This window comes from Salmo salar, chromosome 10 (genome assembly GCF_965601325.2).
Source record: "Salmo salar chromosome 10, fSalSal1, whole genome shotgun sequence".
In the NCBI taxonomy this organism is placed as follows: Eukaryota; Metazoa; Chordata; class Actinopteri; order Salmoniformes; family Salmonidae; genus Salmo; species Salmo salar.
In genome coordinates this window covers 79,979,501-80,004,056 of record NC_138300.1, presented here as the reverse complement: position 1 = coordinate 80,004,056, position 24,556 = coordinate 79,979,501, and the positions used below count along the sequence as shown (strand labels likewise).

At 42.6% G+C, this 24,556-nt stretch overlaps 1 protein-coding gene across 3 annotated transcripts in view; it reads right to left on the bottom strand.

Moving 5' to 3' along the window:
* Positions 1-24,556, bottom strand: part of LOC106561024 (calcium-dependent secretion activator 2) — a 224,236-nt gene that overhangs the window by 84,517 nt on the left and 115,163 nt on the right. For all 3 annotated transcript variants that reach the window (XM_045688110.2, XM_014124578.3, XM_045688109.2), the window contains 4 exons: positions 10,031-10,097; positions 9,384-9,492; positions 9,033-9,230; positions 2,510-2,646 (listed from right to left, as the gene is read on the bottom strand). In XM_045688110.2, the coding sequence (XP_045544066.1) occupies positions 2,510-2,646; positions 9,033-9,230; positions 9,384-9,492; positions 10,031-10,097 (511 nt within the window). The remainder of the gene's footprint in view (positions 1-2,509; positions 2,647-9,032; positions 9,231-9,383; positions 9,493-10,030; positions 10,098-24,556) is intronic.

Below are 24,556 nucleotides of genomic sequence, written 5' to 3'. Positions count from 1 at the left end.
TCGTTCTTCTTGTCTCTGTTTATTGAAGAGTGAGGATCTTAGCTGTCCCGTGACACTTCCTACGGCTGCCATAGGCTCTCAGAAGGCGGCAAAATGCAGAATCGTGGCTTTGCAGGCTCTGGCTGAAACAAAGTAGCGCGTTTGGGTAGTGGCTGGTTACAGTACTGTGAGACTCAGGCTCGTGCCCGCGTCGACCGAAAGCTTTGTTTACTTTCCTCTGTTTAGCTAAATGGACATTCCCGGTCGGAATATTATCGCTTTTTTACGAGAAAAATGGCATAAAAATGGATTTTAAACAGCGGTTGACATGCTTCAAAGTACGGTAATGGAATATTTAGATTTTTTTTGTCACGAATTGCGCCATGCGCACGACCCTGATTTACCATTTCGGATAGTGTCTGGGACGCACGAACAAAACGCCGCTATTCGGATATAACGATGGATTATTTTGGACCAAACCAATATTTGTTATTGAAGTATCAGTCCTGGGAGTGCATTCTGACGAAGACAACAAAAGGTAATCAAACTTTTATAATAGTAAATCTGATATTGGTGAGTGCTAAACTTGCCGGGTGTCTAAATAGCTAGCCCTGTGATGTCGGGCTATCTACTGAGATTATTGCAAAATGTGCTTTCACCAAAAAGCTATTTTAAAATCGGACATATCGAGTGCATAGAGGAGTTCTGTATCTATAATTCTTAAAATAATTGTTATGCTTTTTGTGAACGTTTATCGTGAGTAATTTAGTAAATTGTTAGCAAATTCCTCCGGAAGTTTGCGGGGGGTATGCTAGTTCTGAACGTCACATGCTAATGTAAAAAGCTGTTTTTTGATATAAATATGAACTTGATTGAACAAAACATGCATGTATTGTATAACAATGTCCTAGGTGTGTCATCTGATGAAGATCATCAAAGGTTAGTGCTGCATTTAGCTGTCTTCTGGGTTTTTGTGACATTATATGCTAGCTTGAAAAATGGGTGTCTGATTATTTCTGACTTGGTACTCTGCTGACATAATCTAATGTTTTGCTTTCGCTGTAAAGCCTTTTTGAAATCGGACAGTGTGGTTAGATAAAGGAGAGTCTTGTCTTTAAAATGCTGTGAAATAGTCATATGTTTGAAAAATTGAAGTTTTTGTATTTTTGAGGAATTTGTAATTCGCGCCACGCCTATCATTGGATATTGGAGCAGGTGTTCCGCTAGCGGAACATCTAGATGTAAGAGGTTAACACTTTTTTGGTTACTACATGATTCCATTCGTGTTATTTCATTGTTTTGATGTCTTCACCATTATTCTACAATGTAGAAAATTGTAAAAATAAAGAAAAACCCTGGAATGAGTAGGTGTGTCCAAACTTTTGTCTGGTACTGTAGTTTTTCACATAATATCCAGTTTAGTGGTTAGTATATGATCCCATATTAAAGCTTGACCACAGGATTATTTTATGTCTTGAGACCCATCCAGACTTTTTTCTAAAGACCTACATGTGTGCATATACTCCAGGTTTGCTATAAGTCCAAGATTCTGGTTGGCTCATCTGCTGTTTGATGACAGGACATAGCAGCCACACTGTTCGATTGTATCAAAGTGTTGATGTACAGTAGGATTCTATTTCAATTCAAATAAAACCAACAACATCCTGGGCATTTGGAAAAGTCAATAAGTACCACAACCGTCAAAGAAATCTGAGTTTTTTGGTTTGACAACCCAAATCGGATTTACCATCAAAAGGGCTAACCCTACTTCTTAACAGAAGTCATTCTGAATGTGGTTACAACGGGGACTACAAGTTGATACACAAAGCCCTCGTCAATAACAAAGGCATTCACATGGCAAAGACACAGGGTGGTTGAGGTTGACTATATAAGTCTAAATACTAGCTTCTCGTGGAAGATAAAGGGAAGTCCTTATGAGTCAAGTAGGAAAATAAAAGAAGCACGGGTGTCAGTATGGAGGGAGCTCATCCCTCATTAGTCTGATTTGAATGAGGAATCATTAGTTGGACCATATGCTCATAAACTCTTTTTAATCTGAACTCCATCTCAATAGCAGTATATAAAGGGATTACATTTCACATTTACATTTCACATTCAAAATCTGTGTATAGCTGAATTCCTGAAATTGAAAGGGAATTGACCACTAGCGCACATATGGCCAGTACACCCCCCCACACCCCTTCTCTGTGCCATGCATGGCTTTTGGCTTCCTCTCCACTGAATAGGCCCAGCAGTTGTCTGTGGGGGTCATGTTTCTATTTGGGAAGTATTGATTAGCACCGTTTATCCCCCTTCATTGAGTGTGAGAGTTCCCAAACCCCCGAGGCATGAGATTCTTGTTGCACGCAGAGTCCTAAAGCTAGGCCTAGCAGAGGCTTTCTCTCCCACTCTCTCTCCCCCTCCCAAAATTGGAGGCCCGTCTCCTTTTTTTCAGAAATGTCTGGCATATAGACAAATAAACAATCAATTAAGGACAATCTTACTCTGCCCCCCTCTCTCTTTCTCTCACCAGGCAGGAGAAGGAGTCATTCATCCTGTGCTGTAGGGTCTGTTTCTGCAGAAAAGGGAACAAGGCGGTGTGGTCGAACCGACAGGGCACCGCAGAGATCAGCTCCTCTACCCCCTGCCTCTGAGAGCAATCCAGACCTGAGAGAGCAGGAGAGAGAAAAAAAATAGAGTGAGCGAGAGTGTGAGTGAAAGAGAGAGTATAAAAGCAGATAGAGAGAGGGTAAGAGGCCGAATGAGTATGAGAGCTATAGAGAAACGGTTGACCAAAAAAATCCATTCCATCCTGCATCTCCATCAATGAAATTAGATCATTTTACTGAACAATGGAGCGCAACTTTGCAAGCCCCGACAGCACAGACTCCTCCTGTTCAAATCAAATCCCAGCATACAGGCAGACAGAATGATGGAACATCTGCTCACAGCAATTCACACCTTTGAGTACAACCGTGAAACGGGAGTGTAAAAAGGAGGGAACTCTATTCGACTGCATTGGCATCATCAGTTTTTGCTGCTTTGGTTATTAGTTCCCACCTCCATTGGCTTGAGATACTCTGTGAAATCCAGTTTCCAAATTTCAGCTGTAAATATGAGAAACTGACAGAAACTCTTGCAACAAGCGAGAGTATGTGAGGAAAAACAGTGACACAAACACAAGCATGTAGCGTGTCTCGTCACGACACTGATATTCTTAGTCTTGGTAAAGCACCACTTGAAAAAAGGTAAGTCATTTGGTCAGTGGTGGATAAGCCTTGAACATGAAACTTAAGGGTCACCTTTTCAGTGGACCTTCCTAATGACTGTTCCTACATAGAGGCTGTGTATGTGTTTTGGTGTGTTTGTGTCCCACATCTCATTGTCTGTCTCTAAGGCTGGATATTTTCAATGTCACGCAGTGAATGGACAGAGAAGGGAGAGAGCATCGTTGAAAATAACACAACAACGCACATACAGTTGAAGTCGGACGTTTACAAACACTTAGGTTGGAGTCATTAAAACTCGTTTTTCAACCACTCCACAAATTTCTTGTTAACAAACTACAGTTTTGGCAAGTCGGTTAGGACATCTACTTTGTGAATGACACAAGTAATTTTTCCAACAATTGTTTACAGACAGATTATTTCACTTATAATTCACTGTATCACAATTCCAGTGGGTCAGAAGTTTACATACACTAAGTTGACTGTGCCTTTAAACTGCTTGGAAAATTCCAGAATACAATGTCATGGCTTTAGAAGCTTCTGATCGTCTAATTTACATAATTTGAGTCAATTGGAGGTGTACCTGTGGATGTATTTCAAGGCCTACCTTCAAACTCAGTGCCTCTTTGCTTGATATGATGGGAAAATCAAAAGAAATCAACCAAGACCTCAGAAAGAAATGGTAGACCTCCACAAGACTGGTTCATCCTTGAGAGCAATTTCCAAACACTTCAAGGTACCACGTTCATCTGTAAAACAATATTAGGCAAGTATAAACACCATGGGACCACGCAGCCGTCATACCGCTCAGGAAGGAGACGTGTTTTGTCTCCTAGACGTACTTTGGTGCGAAAAGTGCAAATCAATCCCAGAATAACAGCAAAGGACCTTGTGAAGATGCTGGAGGAAACAGGTACAAAAGTATCTATATCCACAGTAAAACGAGTCCTATATCGACATAACCTGAAAGGCCGCTCAGCAAGGAAGAAGCCACTGTTCCAAAACCACCATAAAAAAGCCAGACTACAGTTTGCAACTGCACATGGGGACAAAGATTGTACTTTTGGAGAAATGTCCTCTGGACTGATGAAACAAAAATAGAACTGTGAGAACTGCCATAATGATCATCGTTATGTTTGGAGGAAAAAGAGGGAGGCTTGCAAGCCAAAGAACACCATCCCAACCATGAAGCACAAGGTTGGCAGCATCATGTTGAGGGAGTACTTTACTGCAGGAGGGACTGGTGCACTACACAAAATAGATGGCATCATGAGGATGGAAAATTATGTGGAAATATTGGAGCAACATCTCAAGACATCAGTCAGGAAGTTAAAGCTTGGTCTCAAATGGGTATTCCAAATGGACAATGACTCCATGCATACTTCCAAAGTTGTGGCAAAATGGCATAAGGACAACAAAATCAAGGTATTGGAGTGGCCGTCACAAAGCTCTGACCTCCATCATATAGAACATTTGTGGGCAGAACTGAAAAGGCGTGTGTGAGCAAGGAGGCCTACAAACCTAACACAGTTACACCAGCTCTGTTAGGAGGAATGGGCCCAAATTCACCCAACTTATTGTGGGAAGCTTGTGTAAGACTACCCGAAACGTTTGACCCAAGTTAAACAATTTAAAGGCAATGCTACCAAATACGAATTTAGTGTATGTAAACTTCTGACCCACTGGGAATGTGATGAAAGAAATAAAAGCTGAAATAAATAATTCTCTCTACTATTATTCTGACATTTCACATTCTTAAAATAAAGTGGTGATCCTAACTGACCTAAGACAGGGAATTTTTACTAGGAATAAAATGTCAGGAATTGTGAAAAACGGAGTTTAAATGTATTTGGCTAAGGTGTATGTAAACTTCCGACTTCAACTGTACCATCCATAAACAGCTAGAAGCAATGATGCCAGGTCAGAGAAAGAAATAAGGAAAAAACACAAAGGAAAAAAGGAGAAGGTGAAAGAGATGATGAGGGCAGATACGACAGCCCTGTATGTGGCCAGGTTCACTTCCAGTCCTTTCAGACTCGTCCCAGTTAATGGCTGGTGTCGAGCAGAACAAGCAACCCCCATGAAAAGCCTAACACTCTCTCTTTTCACATATTGTAGAAATACATTTGGGACTGACTTTTCTTCACATGACACGTGGTCCCACAAAAGACCAAGGCTGTAGAGAAAATAATCTTTGCCCCCACACCTCCAATGCCCGCGGCTTCACACCAGAGACAAGCAATAGTGATAGCTTTTTATTAACGCTGCCATTTCTGTCTCGTCCACCACTCCTGTATGAATGGAGAAAAGCGCCGTGCTTTGCCTGCAAGCGCTCTCTCAGACATTTGCGTCTCCCCCTCCACCTTCCTCTGTCGCTTTTGTAAAAAAAAAGGCAGCAGAAGTGCAATCCCCACAATCAACTCGGAATCGAAGCTCTCCCCTTTCTTTCCTTCTTTCACTTGCTTTTTCTGTACTCCTGCCCTTTGGCTCCCTTTGCCCCCTTTTTCTTTAATTCTGATGTAGGTCATTTTACATTTGTTACCCTAAATGCGGAGTGTCCTTAATGTAATTTGGTTTAGGGCGTGGAGAAAGGGTGGAACAAGAAGATTCTAAAGAACACAAGACAAAAGGATATAGATTAAAGCTGATGATGAGACGGGGAGACAGTATTGATTTAGGGGCAGCATGAGGAGGCGTGATGTTAATGTATCCAGTCACTAGGAGAAATCCTATTGATCCGTGTCATCTTTAACTTCCAGCTACAGTATTATCTGTAGATGAGGGGGAGGGGGGATGTTAATGTATCCAGTCACTAGGAGAAATCCTATTGATCCGTGTCATCTTTAACTTCCAGCTACAGTATTATCTGTAGATGAGGGGGAGGGGGGATGTTAATGTATCCAGTCACTACGAGAAATCCTATTGATCCGTGTCATCTTTAACTTCCAGCTACAGTATTATCTGTAGATGAGGGGGAGGGGGGATGTTAATGTATCCAGTCACTAGGAGAAATCCTATTGATCCGTGTCATCTTTAACTTCCAGCTACAGTATTATCTGTAGATGAGGGGGAGGGGGGATGTTAATGTATCCAGTCACTAGGAGAAATCCTATTGATCCGTGTCATCTTTAACTTCCAGCTACAGTATTATCTGTAGATGAGGGGGAGGGGGGATGTTAATGTATCCAGTCACTAGGAGAAATCCTATTGATCCGTGTCATCTTTAACTTCCAGCTACAGTATTATCTGTAGATGAGGGGAGGGGGGGGGGGGTGTTAGAATATGTGTTTTGTCTGTGTGTCTATATGGTGTGTGTGTGTGTGTCTAGACAGGGAGTGTTGGAGTTGGGTCAGTTATTGTATAATGTGTGTGTGTGTGTATGTGGGTGAATGGGGTATGTTGGGTGAATGTGGCTAGACAGGTTGAAGGGGGTATGTACTGTGATGTGTGTGTGTGTGTGTGTCACAAAGAACAAGTTATGTGTGTCTCTGGTGTTATTGAATTGTAGCTGAAGGAGTATATATCCCTTACGCCTGGTGTGGTACTAGGGAAGAGGATATGGATACAGGGGAGGTGCAGGGGGTTGGCGCTCATTCTCTTCATATCCCTCACTTTGAAGCCCCATCAGCGTTGTCACGGCAGCAGTCATATCCATGTGGCATGTCTCCCAGTGAGGTGGCAGATACGATGATGACAGGTTATCAACGTGGGCGAAGGGAGACACCGAGCGCTAACATCTCAGGTATACCAGGCGGAGTGATTTGATTTGTTTGAGCGAGCCCGGCATGGGAACTGAGTGGAGTGACAGATGCGGATGGACAGGTTATCGGAGTCTCAGCATCGCTCCTTGCCACACATGCACACACACACACCTTAAGTAGAACTCTGCTCAGAGGTCTCAGCTGTCCTGGTAGACTTGGCTGTCAATTAAAATATGAGAAAGGCTAAAACTATGAGACAGGTTGGACTTTAGTCCTAAACTTCAAACACCTGCTTTTCAAAACAGAAACTGACAAGAACCTTGACAGAGATCAGCATGATGAATGTGTCACAAATCAGTGAATCACGGAAGGGAAAAGATTTGCGAGTCAGGAGCGACTTCTCTTCTAAGTTCACAATACATTATTGGAAATGACAATCCGTTACCTTCATGCATACAACAAAAGTGGTCGAACACTTTTTAACTAATCTTATACTATCTATATGGTCAGCATGGCCTATTTATGACGTAAACATATATACCGATAACATCTCCATACAACAATAAATCCCGGTCAATAATGTCTGACTATACATATTAAAATGGTGTTGTTCCACACAAACGATGAGTGAATGATTGAAGGATAGCGAAACAAAAACATGTTTACTACAGTCTGTGTCTTAGAGTGTTCAATTACTGAAACCAATGCTCAAATGCAGCATTTGAAGGCAAAGCAAGGATTTTATTAATGGTGTAGCAACCTGGCATTCTCTAATGGGCTCAAATCTCCTTGAGGATAAAGCTGACCTTCAACAAACACCCACGTTGCAAAACACCTATTCTGTGTGTGTGTATGTTTTTGTGTGTGTGTGTGTGTGTGTCTGAGAGGAGTGTCTGAGAGGAGTGCGAAGATGACAAGGAAGACTGGTATACAGTGTAATTTTACTGTGTGTGTGTGTGTGTGTGTGTGATTATTAGCTCATTTTTTAACCTTTAAATCACACTACAGGAAAATTCTTCCAGGGTGTGTGAAGAGACATGAGCTCTGAGACACCATCATTAGAGAGGACTGCACACACACATACACAATCATAACAACACTTAGCACTTCTGATTGTTCCCAGTTGAAGAGCTATTTCAAAAAGCCCTTCAAATAATGTTAGCATAAGGCTAACAAAAAGAGAGAAAAAAATACAGTATAAAAATACAGAACAGACTCAATAAACCCCACAAACGTACGTGCATTTTAATTATGAAAATGATTCTGGTGTCAGAAAACACACTCTATCGCTCTTTCTCTCGACTGATGGGAGAAAAGTGTGTTGCCACACACACACAGCGGCTCGACATGCTCATGCTAACGGTCTAAATCAGCCCCACGCTGGCGTGTGTGTTCCAGCGATAGCTCAGTCGATCAATGTCCTATCTCTGGCTACAGCACTGAACACTTTGCCTTGTCATAGATTCTCATCTCCTCTCCAGTCAAGTGAGTGGGTTAGACATTCATCGGTTTGAATTTGTTCAGTCACTCATTGCCTTTATTTATTTTCTTTCTGTGAACAATTGACGTAAAAAAATAGGAAATGTTTCACACAACCACAATCTTATTTTGGTGATGCTTATACACAAGGTGAGCGCACAATACCGATGTCTCAGTTGGTTGGACCATGGGACTTGCTACAGTTGTGGGTTTGATTCAATTTGAAGACCGCATACAGATGCGGTCAAATATATTATCGCCCTTGAACTTTACAATGCAGTGCAATGGAGCAGAATGTCCTGTTTTCTCTTTTCAAAACTGCTTGAATGGCTATCTTTACCCTGTATACACCTGCAACTTACCACACGAGAGATAAATTACACAGTAAACCAGATAACTTGCCTCCAACCAAATTCATTTTAATATTGGATGGTCCTGTGCAGTTAAATCAATCAAACACGTGTGAACATTCAATTTCAACATATTTTAGATGAAAAACTGAATCTTGCAAGGGTGTCAATAATTTTGATGTCAACTGTAAACTGAACATTCGTTAATTGTAAGTAAAAAATGTCAGCCAAATGACCATTTATATGATCTTATTTTTCAAACAATAAAGGAATAAATGCTGTTGAAGTGAACCTACTGAGCAGTGAGATTGGTGCGTATGGCTGGGAGTTCCCTGCTCTGCAGTTCTGGGTGGGTGGAATTGGTTTGTATGATTGGCCTGTAGCGCGGTACATGGCCTGAACCCACAGCATCCGGTCCTGCTCGTCATCATTGGCAAACACGACCAGGTCACCCTCCTTGACCGCATTGAAGAACACTCGACCACCCTGGAGACCTGAGAGAGAGAGGAGGTATGTGGTGCAGATGGTCATAACATAAGAGACAAGATGGATGGATAGATAAGGTATGGTATAGTGTCTTAACACAGCGTTAGTGTGAGTGTTGTAACATGTGAGTAACCCGTGTGTGTGTGTGTGTGTGTGTGTACCAGGCTGGGGGTCGGAGTAGTCCACAGTGTAGCCTTCTAGCTGCATCAGTTCATGGGGCTCAGACTTCTTCTCTCTATAGCTGCACATTGCAAAGGTGTATTGGCTGACCTGCAACAGTTAATAAGGGTTCACACACTCTGTATAAAATGTCATTATAATTAGTAAAAACAAATATTACGCTATGTTTTTTAAATATGGGAATCAGGTGAGATAGTATAAGAGATTGTAATTTCCTGAAAATATCTTTGCATTACACAACAGTTTTTTTTCGTCTTCCATTTATAGATTGCTGCATATTTCTCTCCATGGTCAACATGTGTTGCTTCATGATTCAAACAAACTTTTTTTTGTCTCTCTGTCAATTAAAGCTAAAAAATATGCAGCAATAACAAAAAATGATAAGTTCCATAACATATTAACAGTTAATTCAAACATTTTGTGAAAAGACTCATAAAGGTATGTGTATGAAGTGCAAAGGAGGGTCCAATTTAAAAATAAATAAAACACAACCAAGAAAAACCACTGCGCAAAGAAGTCCACTAGGAAGAAACAATCTGTTAGAAGTTATACATTTGGTGAGTATACCTTAAAATATTGTATTATTCTCAATGAAACAAGTGTCAATGAATCATGACATTTAGCCTACCTGGACAAGAACAAAATATCTTCTTTTCCAACGTTTCCAAACTCTCTGTCCCAATGCATAAAGGTACCTACAAATACAGAAAGATTAAGAATCTTAATTGAAACATCTAATGTTAACTGTGTTTTATTACTGTAAAGATGGAACTCAAACTCATTTACCACTGTTGGGATTATATATTTGAAGAAGTATTAACCCAAAGCAAATACAATTCAATATGAATTCAATTTAATATATTATTTATAAAATATAAAACACAAGTTGCATCTACAAATGACAAGATGCCCAGATGACAACAAGACACAGCTCCAGTATATGCTCTATTTATTTGGTCATCATGGAGTCATTGAAAGAATTAGTCGGGTGACCAAGGTAGGTAGGTTAAATCAAAACATCTAATATTGAGCAGCTCTTTTACAAAAATATTTCCAAGAATATAGACTATTTTATCATTCACTGAGAACATAAGACATGTTCTTATAAAAAAATACACTATTACCAGCACAGTGAGAAATTATAGGTTTACAACATTTTATTGAGGTTTATGCTGCAAATATTGTGACAAAGGGTAGGCCTAATTTATGAATTGCAAATACCAACTGTGATAGACCAAATTGTAGAAGCATATTGCTTCGTGATTGATAATAATTTCAGCCATGACACAATCAAGCAAATGTTCTGAGTCTCTTCCCTTGGAAAACTTTACAATTGTCAGAAATCGAATGATTAAAATCTGGAAGCTCCATAATCAAATTGCCAATTCATGGAAGTCAAACAATGGGGAATAACGCGTGTGGGATATGGGAAAGTGGAAGGCGGAAATCCATAGATTGTGAAAACACTTTGTAAAGAGGAGGGGCTGCCCTTTATGAAAAGGCCTCCAGTCCAGGTTGGAAGCCCTCGTGAATGCAGATCTGAAAATCTGGGCCATTCTCCGGGAGTTGGGTTAACATGTGGAAGAAGTAATCATCCACTTGTGAAAATTATTTTCTGTTCATACTCAAACACCTTTCAGCCACTCACGATCCCATTTGCGACCCCAGAGGTGCGGACCAATAAACATGCGGCCGCAGGATCATTTTCTGTCCTTGATACAATGCATGCTGCTCATGCACTTCCTAAAGCCAAGTACACGCGTTTATGTTTTCATTAGTAGGCCTAGTCTATATGTTACGTCCGTTGTTGGAATGAGACCAAGGTGCAGCGTGGTAGGCGTACATTTTCTTTTATTAAAAATGACACCGGGAAAAACAACAAAAATACAAAAACTAACATAAAGCTACATGCAGTGTAGAACGCAACTACACACAAACAAGCTCCCACAATCACAGGTGGGAAAAAGGGCTGCCTAAGTATGATGCCCAATCAGAGACAACGATAAACAGCTGCCTCTGATTGGGAACCATACTAGGCCAACAAAGAAATAGAAACAGATATGCCCACCCAAGTCACACCCTGACCTAACAAAATAGAGAATAAAACAGGCTCTCTAAGGTCAGGGCGTGACAGTACCCCCCCCAAAGGTGCGGACTCCGGCCGCAAACCTGAACCTATAGGGGAGGGTCTGGGTGGGCATCTCCTCTCGGTGGAGGCTCCGGTGCGGGACGTAGACCCCTCTCCGCTTGAGGCTCCCCCCACTTCCATGGAACTGGACCGCGGATTGTCGCCGGAGGCTCTGGACTGCGGATTGTCGCCGGAGGCTCTGGACTGCAGACCGTCGCCGGAGGCTCTGGACTGCAGACCGTCGCCGGAGGCTCTGGACTGCAGACCGTCGCCGGAGGCTCTGGACTGCAGACCGTCGCCGGAGGCTCTGGACTGCAGACCGTCGCCAGAGGCTCCGGGCCTTGGCTCTTCACTGGAGGCTCCGGGCCAAGGATCATCACTGGAGGCTCCGGGCCATGGATCATCACTGGAGGCTCCGGGCCATGGATCATCCCTGCAGGCTCCGGGCCATGGATCATCCCTGCAGGCTCCGGGCCATGGATCATCCCTGCAGGCTCCGGGCCATGGATCATCCCTGCAGGCTCCGGGCCATGGATCATCCCTGCAGGCTCCGGGCCATGGATCATCCCTGCAGGCTCCGGGCCATGGATCATCCCTGCAGGCTCCGGGCCATGGATCATCCCTGCAGGCTTCGGGCCATGGATCATCCCTGCAGGCTTCGGGCCATGGATCATCCCTGCAGGCTTCGGGCCATGGATCATCCCTGCAGGCTTCGGGCCATGGATCATCACTGGAGGCTTCGTGCGTGGAGCTGGCACAGGGCGCACCAGGCTGGGGAGATGCACTGGAGGCTGGGTGCGTGGAGCAGGCACAGGGCGCACCAGGCTGGAGAGATGCACTGGAGGCCGGGTGCGTGGAGCAGGCACAGGTCGTACCGGGCTGGGGAGACGCACTGGAGACCGGGTGCGCGGAGCTGGCACAGGATATCCTGGACCGAGGAGGCGTACTGGAGGTCTGGAGCGTAGAGCTGGCACAACCCGTCCTGGCTGGATGCTCACTTTAGCCCGGCAAGTGCGGGGCGCTGGCACAGGACGCACTGGGCTGTGAAGGCGCACTGGCGACACAGTGCGTAGAGCCGGAGCAGGATATCCTGGACCGAGGAGGCGTACTGGAGACCAGGAGCGCTGAGCCGGCATAACCCGTCCTGGCTGGATGCTCACTTTCGCACGGCAAGTGCGAGGAGCTGGCACAGAACGCACCGGGCTGTGGATGCGCACTGGAGACACATTGCGTATCTCCGCAAAGCATGGTATCTGAACCATGACCAACTCCTCATCGTAATTACAGGGAGTTGGTTCTTGTTCCCACCTTTGCTCCGCTCGCCACCCCGTGTTTTTTTTTATTATTATTTTTTTTTATTTCACCTTTATTTAACCAGGTAGGCAAGTTGAGAACAAGTTCTCATTTACAATTGCGACCTGGCCAAGATAAAGCAAAGCAGTTCGACAACATACAAAAACACAGAGTTACACATGGAGTAAAACAAACATACAGTCAATAATACAGTAGAAAAATAAGTCTATATACAATGTGAGCAAATGATGTGAGATAAGGGAGGTAAAGGCAAAAAAATGCCATGGTGGCAAAGTAAATAAAGTATAGCAAGAAAAACACTGGAATGGTAGATTTGTAGTTTGAAGAAAGTTCAGAGATAAAATATAAATAATATGGTGCAAAGGAGCAAAATAAATAAAATAAATAGATACAGTAGGGGAAGAGGTAGTAGTTTGGCCTAAATTATAGATGGGCTATGTACAGGTGCAGTGATCTGGGAGCTGCTCTGATAGCTGGTGCTTAAAGCTAGTGAGGGAGATAAGTGTTTCCAGTTTCAGAGATTTTTGTAGTTCGTTCCAGTCATTGGCAGCAGAGAACTGGAAGGAGAGACGACCAAAGGAGGAGTTGGCTTTAGGGGTGACCAGAGAGATATACCTGCTGGAGCGCGTGCTACAGGTGGGTGCTGCTATGTTGACCAGTGAGCGGAGATAAGGGGGGACTTTACCTAGCAGGGTCTTGTAGATGACCTGGAGCCAATGTGTTTGGCGACGAGTATGAAGCGAAGGCCAGCCAACGAGAGCGTACAGGTCGCAGTGGTGGGTAGTATATGGGGCTTTGGTGACAAAACGGATGGCACTGTGATAGACTGCATCCAGCTTGTTGAGTAGGGTATTGGAAGCTATTTTGTAAATGACATCGCCGTGTGCCTCCCCCAAAAATATTTTTTGAGGCTGCCTCTTGGGTTTCCGTCGTCTCCTTGATTACTGGTCTCGTCGCCGTTCCTCTCTCACTGCCTCCGCCTGCTTCCATGGCAGGGTCTTGTCCCCTGCCATTACCTCCTCCCAGGTCCAGGATGTCCTCCACTCCTGGGCACACTGCTTGGTCACTTGGTGGTGGGATCTTCTGTTACACTCGTCGTAAAGATTGGACCAAGGTGCAGCGTGGTAGGCTTAGGCAATTTTTTAATTAATCAAATTAACTCTACAAAGAGAGAGAGCAGTCACAGTAGATTAAACTGTCACTTGTATGAGAAAACCAGTGCTTACCAGGGCAAAGAGAGCCATTGATCGAGATTGCTAGGGTGAACCAAATAAAACATATTAAGTGATAAACAAAATATCTTCAGAAATGACATTGTCAAAAGGGGTTTAAGTTCACATTAAAAGAAGGTTATAATCAAAAGGGATAACAAGGCAACTAGATAGAAAAGACTACCATATAAGCCTATCAAGAATTGTCAGAGATCTCTAGATAAAAAATAAACAAATAAATTAAAGTGAGGTCAAATTTGATTCAATCAAGCATTTTAAGCATCTTTTTCAGATTTGTCCTAATTTCTACCAATCTTCTCAATTGTTTAAAATGTTAAACACAGTATATTAATTATTTGAACATTTAGATAAGTAAGTAAATAGGTATTGATAAAAACTAAAACTGGACAAAAACTAAAGAAATAGGCTGCAACATCAACCCTGCAGCTACTTCAAGTTTTGGAGTAACAATGCACCTGTGTGGACATTTGTTAGAACTGCACCTAGATGTTGCGAAGTACTATGCACGTTTTACATTCTCAAGCTTTCTCAATGTCCACACAAACCCCTTAGTCAAAAACAGGTCCATACACACGCGTACATACACCCTGGTGGTGTCTGTCCTGACTCCATTGTGTTCCAGTCATTATTGGTAGCCCCATGGCCCCTTTCAAAAGGCTCTTAACACCAGTAGATATCTTTTTATTTAAATGTAACCTTTATTTAACTAGGTCAGTTAAGAACAAATTCTTATTTACAATGACGGCCTACACCGGCCCAACCCGAACAATGCTGGGCCAATTGTGCGTTGCCCTATGGGACTCCCAATCACGGCCGGTTGTGATACAGCCAGGAATCGAACCAGGGTGTCTGTAGTGATGCCCTGAGAGAGAGAGATTTTGTAAGCACAGCCTTGCCATTGAGAAAGGTAGATACAGGAAAACCTGGCTCCCTGTAGAAGGCTGTGCAACCACAGCAGAACCTGAGACAGAGCTGCACTTCCTGACCAAATTTTTCAAATATATAAAACAATTAGAGAGTGTAATTTCCCCAAATTTGAAACCCTTTTTTATTCAAGTTTTCAAAGACCTCTCTGATGAAAAAAGGCTACCCGTCCTGTTGGGGGAGGACACAGAGAGCTGTGGGTTGGCAGCGCACTACATTGCTGCCTGCCATAAAATGAGGGACAGTGTCTGACAGACCAACCAACCTGCACATGTCCTCTATGCCATTGTTATTGTCCATTGCATGGTTATTTTTACCCTTGATTATTGTTGTTACTGATTGTTCCATTGGCAATATGGATTATTATTATTTTAATTATGTTAATGTTGTAAATGTATCAAAGTACAGTATGTTTTGGCAATATGTACATTGTTACGTCATGCCAATAAAGCAAATTAAATATAATTTAAATTGAGAGAGAGGGGGGAGAAAAACACAGGAACAACAACCGTAATACCAGAGTGGATGGAGCCCATTCACTCACACATGTGTCCCCAAAGAGAAATAAAGGGGGTGAAGAGAGAGAGACAGAGAGGCAGAAAAAATGAGGGGGTATCTGAATGTAAAGGCTTGAGAAAAGGGAGGGGTGGGAGAAGAGGAGAGCAAGAGTCCTTAACTTTCCGACTTGGTGAATTGAAAGAGTGTGAGAGAGGATGAAGAGAGAGGGATATAGAGAAATAGATAGGAAAGGTGAGCAGGGAGGTAGACAGAGATGGGGAGGAAGGCAGACACAGAGGGAGAGAGAGTAAATGTGCTGAATGACTATAAATAACAACTTTGTTTTAAGTGAAGAGTAGAGAGAAAGAGAGAGGAGACAGAGCGAGCATGAAAGCGCTCCTCTGTTTATGTATGTACTGTATATCAGGGTTGTGGTCAATTCTGAATTGAGTTGTGAATTGATCTTTAATTCCAATTGAATTTTGGAATTTGAATTGGCCACACCCCACAGGAAGCATAACTTGAATTGAATTTGAATTAAAGTAGAATTGAATTTAATTAAATTGAAATGGCTTGTTTATTCTACACATCAATATACAAACATTTATGTTGACATCATGCATGGTTACCAATGCCATGCAGCATCTGGTTGAAACATTTTAAACAATTAAGGCATTCTTCTACGGGACAGATCAAAGTTTATTGGGGGAGGGGTGGTCCAAAATAGGGGATGGTTGTCAAACTTAAATCTTTTGCTTTGGGGAGGGTTGTGTGTTTTCTTAATGGGTACAGGGGAGGGTAGCGCATTTTTTTCACTGGTTTACATGCTCGTATTTTCTCTATAAACAATGCTTGACTTACTTTGATATTACCCTAATAAAGTTTAGAAATGTTTGTGAAGGTTTGGTATGGTGTGGCTATTATTAAGCTTCAGCTACTGCAGGCCTATGATATGAAGGCAGTGCACCCCGGTGCTCCAACTGACTCCAACAGTTGAACTTGAGATGAGGAAGTCTGTTTCAGGCCTTCCAGAGTTACTCCTATTATCAAACAACATAATGTTAATCTTTATACGAAATATTTGAATTACGAAATACCATCCTTCTGTACGTCTATATCTGTATAGCAGAGGCAGTAGCCATCTGATATAAAGAAATACATGTCAGTGTCGTAGCATGCCACCTGTATATCTCTATAACTCTGGGGATAGGCCTAAGCTTCTCTTCCTTTATATAGCCATTATATATGCAGTACCAAAAGCTACTCATTCAAGGGTTTTTCTTTATTTTTACTATTTTCTACATTGTAGAATAATAATGAAGACATCAAAACTATGAAATAACACATATGGAATCATGTAGTAACCAAAAAAAGTGTTCTCTCAACCAGCTTCATGAGGTAGTCAATTAACAGGTGTCCCTTGCTAAAAGTGAATGTGGAATTTCTTTCCTTCTTAATGCGTTTAAGCCAATCAGTTGTGTTGTGACATGGTCGGGTTGGTATACAGAAGATGGTCTTTTACCAAATCAGGCTAAGTCCATATAATGGCAAGAACAGCTCAAATAAGCAAAGAGAACCATCATTACTTTAAGACATGAAGGTCAGTCAATATGGAACATTTCTAAATTTCAACAGGAAAGGAAGACCCAGAGTTACCTCTGCTGCAGAGAACAAGTTCATTAGAGTTACCAGCCTCAGAAATCGGCAATTAAGTGCACCTCAGATTGCAGCCCAAATAAATGCTTCTCAGAGTTCAAGTAACAGATACATTTCAACAACTGTTCAGAGGAGACTGAGTGAATCAAGCCTTCATGGTCGAATTGATGCAAAGAAACCACTACTAAAGGACACCAATAAGAAGAAGAGACTTGCTTAAGCCAAGAAATATGAGCAATTGACATTAGACCGGTGGAAATCTGTCCTTTGGTCTGACGCAGAGTAGCTGAACGGATGATCTCCGCCTGTGTGGTTTCCACTGTGAAGCATGGAGGTGGGAGTGTGCTGGTGTGGGGGTGCTTTGCTGGTGACAATGTCTGTGATTTATTTAGAATTCAAGGCATACTTAACCAGCATTGGCTACCACAGCATTCTGCAGCAATACGCCATCCCATCTGATTTGCGCTTAGTGGGACTATCATTTTTTTTCAACAGGACAATGAACCAAAACACACCTCCAGGCTGTGTAAGGGCCATTTGACCAATAAAGAGAGTGATCGAGTGCTGAATCAGATGACCTGGCCTCCACAATCACCTGACCACAACCCAATTGTGATGGTTTGGGATGAGTTGGACCGCAGAGTAAAGGAAAAGCAGCCAATAAGTGCTCAGCATATGTGGGAACTCCTTCAAGACTGTTGGAAAAACATTCCAGGTGACTACCTAATGAAGATGGTTGAGAGAATGCCAAGTGTGCAAAGCTGACATCAAGGCCAGGGGTGGCTACTTTTAAGAATCTCAATTATAAAATATACTTTGTTCTGTTTAATCGTTTTTTTTTTGGTTACGACATGATTCCATATGTGTTATTTCATCGTTTTGATATCTTCACTATTATTAGAAAATAATCAAAATAAAGAAAAACCCTTGAATGAGTAGGTGTTCTAAAACTTTTGACCGGTTGTGTGTGTGTGTGTGTGTGTGTGCGCGCACGCACATACACACACACACACACACACACACACACACACACACACACACACACACACACACACACACACACAGTACTGACTGTGCAAAAGTTTTAGGCAGGTGTGAAAAAATGCTGTAAAGTAAGAAAGCTTTCAAAAATAGACATGTTAATAGATTTTTTATCAATGAACTAAATGCAAAGTGAGTGAACAGAAGAAACATTTAAATCAAATCCATATTTGGTGTGACCAACTTTTGCCTTCAAAACAGTATCAATTCTTCTAGGTACACTTGCACAAATTCAGGGATTTTGTAGGCATATAGTCAGGTGTATGATTAAACAATTGCACCAAACAGGTCCTAATGATTATCAATGAAATATGTAGGTTGAAACACAATCATTAACTGAAACAGAAACAACAGTGTAGGAGGAATAAAACTGGGCGAGGAACAGCCAAACTCCGTTAACAAGGTGAGGTTGCTAAAGACAGTTTACTGTCAAAAGTCATACACCATGGCAAGACTGAGCACAGCAACAAGACACAAGGTAGTTATACTGTATCAGAAAGGTCTCTCCCAGGCAGAAATGTCAAGGCAGACAGGGGTTTCCAGATGTGCTGTCTAAGCTCTTTTGAAGAAGCACAAACAAACGGGCAACGTTGAGGACCGTAGACACAGTGGTCGACCAAGGAAACTTACTGCAGCAGATGAAAGACACATCATGCTTACTTCCCTTTGCAATCGGAAGATGTCCAGCAGTGCCATCAGCTCAGAATTAGCAGAAAACAGTGGGACACTGGTACACCCATCTACTGTCCGGAGAAGTCTAGTCAGAAGTGGCCTTCATCGAAGACTTGCGGCCAAAAAGCCATGCCTCCGACGTGGACACAAGGCCAAGCGACTCAACTATGCACGAAAACACAGGAACTGGGGAGTAGAAAAATATCAGCAGGTGCTCTGGAGTGATGAGTCAAAATTTGAAATATTTTGCTGTAGCAGAAGGGAGTTTGTTTGCCGAAGGGCTGGAGAGTGGTACACGAATGAGTGTATGCAGGCAACAGTGAAGCATGGTGGAGGTTCCTTGCAAGTTGGGGCTGCATTTCTGCAAATGGAGTTGGGGATTTGGTCAGAATTAATGGTCTCCTCAATGCTGAGAAGTACAGGAAGATACTTACCCATCATGCAATACCATCAGGGAGGCATCTGATTGGCCCCAAATTTATTCTGCAGCATGACAACGACCCCAAACATACAGCGAAAGTCATTAATAACTATCTTCAGCGTAAAGAAGAACAAGGAGTCCTGGAAGTGATGGTATGGCCCCCACAGAGCCCTGATCTCAACATCATCGAGTCTGTCTGGGATTACATGAAGAGAGAGAAGCACCTGAGGCTGCCTAAATCCACAGAAGAACTGTGGTTAGTTCTCCAAGATGTTTGGGCCAACCTACCTGCGAGTTCCTTCAAAGCGTTTGTGCAAGTGTACCTAGAAGAATTGACGCTGTTTTGAAGGCGTAGATTAGATTTTTCTTCTGTTCACTCACTTTGCATTTTGCTCATTGATAAATATAAACTATTAACATTCTTACTTTACAGCATTTTTTCACACCTGCCTAAAACTTTTGCACAGTACTGTATATAATTTGTTTTATTTATTTATTTTGATATTAATATCATTCAGTGGACACCTAAGCCTATCGGCCTACGCATGCAACGCCCTAATACATTTAGTGCTCAAATCTCTGACAGCTGAACCGTGTGGACGACAATTATTGTTTTAAGAAAGTAGCCAAACCCCTGACTGTACATTTGTTTATCCCATGTGTAACTCTTTGTTGTTATTTTTGTCGCACTGCTTTGCTTTATCTTGGCCAGCTCGCAGTTGTAAATGAGAACTTGTTCTCAACTGGCCTACCTGATTAAATAAAAGTGAAATAAAAAATAAAAATAGGCTATAAAGTTTAGCATATTCTACACATCAAAACACAAGGAATAGTGTTTATGTCATTTGTTATAGGCTGTTTTAAAGGACACATAAAATGTGGCTAATTTGGCCAATATCCCTCGTTTATTGATGGCGCTGGCTGCGCCATGTTGGATCTGAATGCATATGGATGTCCGTGAAATTTCTCAAATGTCCGGTAAATTAAAATCGTCACTGTCATGTTGTCCAGCGCCAAATTTTACTAAAGGAAACTCTGAAATTGTATATTGTTTTTAATTAAGATTTTAGATTATTATTTAGATTATTTTGTGTGTCAAATCGGAGGGCCTGTTGTCCGGACCTCTGGCAGTCTCTATAGGGGTGACACAGGGTTCAATTCTCGGGCCGACTCTCTTCTCTGTATACATCAATGATGTCGCTCTCGCTGATGGTGATTCTTTGATCCACCTCTATGCAGACGACACCATTATCTATACCTCTGGCCATTCTTTGGACACTGTGTTAACTAACCTCCAGATGAGCTTCAATGCAATACAACTCTCCTTCCGTGGTCTCTAACTGCTTTTAAACTAAATGCATGCTCTTCAACCGATCGCTGCCCGCACCTGCCCGCCCATCCAGCATCACTACTCTGGACGGTTTTGAGTTAGAATATGTGGACAACTACAAATACCTAGGTGTCTGGTTAGACTGTAAACTCTCCTTCCAGACTCACATTAAACATGTCCAATCCAAAATTAAAACTAGAATCGGCTTCCTATTTCGCAACAAAGTGTAAGGATCTATATGTAGCTGGTGCAGAGGAGTCAGGCGCAGGACAGCAGAGATGAGTAAATTTACTCAGAGTCATCAAAATACAAGAGAATTACCAAGCCCACAATACGGAAAACAATACAACAAACAATCACTCAAACAAACAAACATGGGGAACAGAGGGTTAAATAATAAACAGGTAATTGGGTGAGTGAAACCAGGTGTGTAAGACTAAGACAAAACAAATGGAAAATGAAAAGTGGATCGGCGGTGGCTAGAAGGCCGGTGACGTCGACCGCCGAACGCCGCCCAAACAAGGAGAGGGACCAACTTCGGCGGAAGTCATGACGCAAAGCATCCTTCACTCATGCTGCCAAACATACCCTCGTAAAACTGACCATCCTACCGATCCTCGACTTCGGCGATGTCATTTACAAAATAGCCTCCAACACTCTACTCAGCAAATTGGATACAGTCTATCACAGTGCCATCCGTTTTGTCACCAAAGCCCCATATACTACCCACCACTACGACCTGTATGCTCTCGTTGGCTGGCCCTCGCTTCATACTCGTCGCCAAACCCACTGGCTCCAGGTCATCTACAAGTCTCTGCTAGGTAAAGCCCCGCCTTATCTCAGCTCACTGGTCACCATAGCAGCACCCACGCGTAGCACTCGCTCCTGCAGGTATATCTCACTGGTCACCCCCAATGCCAATTGGCCGCCTCTCCTTCCAGTTCTCTGCTGCCAATGACTGGAACGAACTGCAAAAATCAGTTCGTGAAAAAGTTGATGTTGAGATGTGTCTGTTACTTGAACTCTGTGACTATCCTTTGCAGCAGAGGTAACTCTGGGTCTTCCTTTCCTGTGGCGGTCCTTATGAGAGTCAGTTTCATCATAGTGCTTGATGGTTTTTGCGACTGCACTTGACAAAACTTTAAAGTAATGATGGACTGTAGTTTCTCTTTGGTTATTTAGCTGTTCTTGCCATAATATGGACTTGGTCTTTTACCAAATAGGGCTATCTTCTGTATACCATCCCTACCTTGTCACAACACAACTGATTGGCTCAAACGCATTAAGGAAAGAAATTCCACAAATTCACTTTTAACAAGGAACACCTGTTAATTTAAATCCATTCCAAGTGAGTAGTTCATGGTTGAGAGAGTTCATGGTTGAGAGAATGCCAAGAGTCTGTGAAGCTGGGCAAAGGGTGGCTACTTTGAAGAATCTCAAATATAGAAAATATTTTGATTTGTTTAACACTTTTTGGGGTAATACATGATTCCATATGTGTTATTTCATAGTTTTAATGTCTTCACTATTATTCTACAATGTAGAAAATAGTTTAAAAAAATTAAAAAACCTGGAATGAGTAGGTGTGTCCAAACTTTGACTGGTACTATTTTTTATATAATTTTAAATATGGCATCAAAAATGTTGGGAATATGATTTCCCCCAAGCTGATCATTGTCTGCAGCCGGCTCTGATTGTAGTGTAATGAAACAGGCAGGGAGACTGAGCTCGTCCGTGGTGGTCGGTGAACCCTCAACCTTGTGGCCTGTAGCCTTGCGTTGCATCGACTGTGCCACAAAAGCGTGCTGAAGTGGCAAAGTCGATATACACATTTAGAAACACAGGGTCGCTACAGTTATTGTTATTTGTGGTCGTAAACATTATCTGAGTTAATTCTATGAGGGGGGGAGGTTGTTTGATATATTTTACAGTACCAGGGGAGGGTCATGTGAAAATATTGTTAACACTTTGAGATGGACCAGCCCCACCCCCCACTGAATTTCGATCTGTCCCTAAAACTATTTTAAATAATTACAGTGGTCTCTAAATATCCTAAGGACATGTGGGTTGTCTATAATTCCCTCAATGTTTTAAATATCAGAAACAAATACATTTATTTTGACAATGAAAAATACTGTTTGATATCTGAAATATAATCAAACAAATACTTGAAATGGTATTTGTATTCTTCGCATTAATAAATTATACTTCCTTCAATTCAAATTCTGCTTCCTGTGGGGTGTGGCCAACTCTCTCTCTCTCTCTCTGATGTTGGTGTCAGATTGCAGTCTTTCAGTCTTTGGGAGAACTGAGCCAGAACCCACCCTGTGTCTCTTCTCGCTCTCCCCCTCTCTTTAACTCACTCCCTCGCACTTCCCCCTTCTCCCCTTTTTCTGGTAGGTTGGAGGTGGTGGCAGATTGCAGTCTTTGGGAGAGCTGAGACAGAGCTCCATCTTCTCTTCTCTGCCTCTTCGGCTCCCATCAACAGATGGCTGCTTTTAATGGTGAAGCACTCAACCTGAAAATCCAACCTCTCCATCTCCCTGTGTCTGTCAGTCTGTCTCTCTTTCTCCCCCTCCTCTCAGTCTCTCTCTCCCCCTTTGCTCGCTTTCTTTCTTATTTCCTAGAATGGACAGTCCTCAGGTGTGCCTAGTGTGTGTGTGTGTGTGTGTGTGTGTGTGTGTGTGTGTGTGTGTGTGTGTGTGTGCGCGTGTGCCCTGGTGTCCTCATTGACACTCCAAGGGTCAGCTGAGATGGTAATAAACTTTTGAAGGCACTAGCCAATTAGGGGGAGCCACTTACCATCCAGATAGACTGACACATACACACACTTGCAAGAGTGTGCATGTGCAAATACGAACACACACTTCACTCAGCACCCCGGTTCTCTTCCTTAATTAGCAGAGCCATAGTTATGAGGTGATCTCACAATGCTGCCCATCAGGGAGGCGGGGCCCACTGTTGTAGACCTCAGCCAATCCTCCCAGGGGAATTGCACGAGAGGTCTTCACAGGTCCAAAAAGATGGACCTGGGGCTTTCCTACCGGGTTCCGATATGCATAAAAACTGTTTTTATTATATCGAGTCCCCTTCCAAATGGACCCGAGGACAACTAGACCAGTTCCGTACAGACCTGGGCGGATACAGACCTGATCCGAGTGAGGGAAGCAGAAGAAAATATATGTTTTAAGCTACTTTATTAACCGAAGCTGATAAAGGGAGAGGTGCCACTCTAGACAGTGGGGGAGGGGCCGTACTGTGATCTGTGATCAAGTGACACAGGGAGCAGCAATGTTGCCATGTTTGCGGTTTTCGAGCTGAATTGGGCCACTTTGAAAACGATGTCGCAGGTGAAAATGTATAAGTTGCACCGCGGCCGCCATGGTATTTCTCTTCAAAAATATATATTTCACTGTGACCTGCTGCTGACTGTCAGGCAGGCTGTTGCTGAGTGAGGAGGAGTGTGTGTGTGTGTGTGTGTGTGTGTGTGTGTGTGTGTGTGTGTGTGTGTGTGTGTGTGTGTGTGTGTGTGTGTTGAGAGAGCACAATAGTTATTGGCTGAGTCACGTGAGCAAGAGGAGACAGAGCAGCACGCATGTTGTGGCAACTTTTTACCAGTTGTAGGTAGGCAATTTAGATTGTGAAGACACCTATTTCCAAACCTTTTTCCATAAAACATATTAATACGCTAGAACTGATGCACATCAATAAATAATGCGGACAATGCACTGGAAAACGACTTTGGGCGCACTAGAGCATATTACATAAATACGCTCGGAGGTGGTTTAAACTGCATTCTAATGTTGAACTGCTTGAAGTAAACGGTATCAAGCGAAGTGCTTTATGCGTGCTCAGTTCTTGGGTCTCGAGTAGACATTTGAAATAAAAGTTATGAAACTGACATTAGGCTAAATGTGGAGAGTAATACATTTGCATCT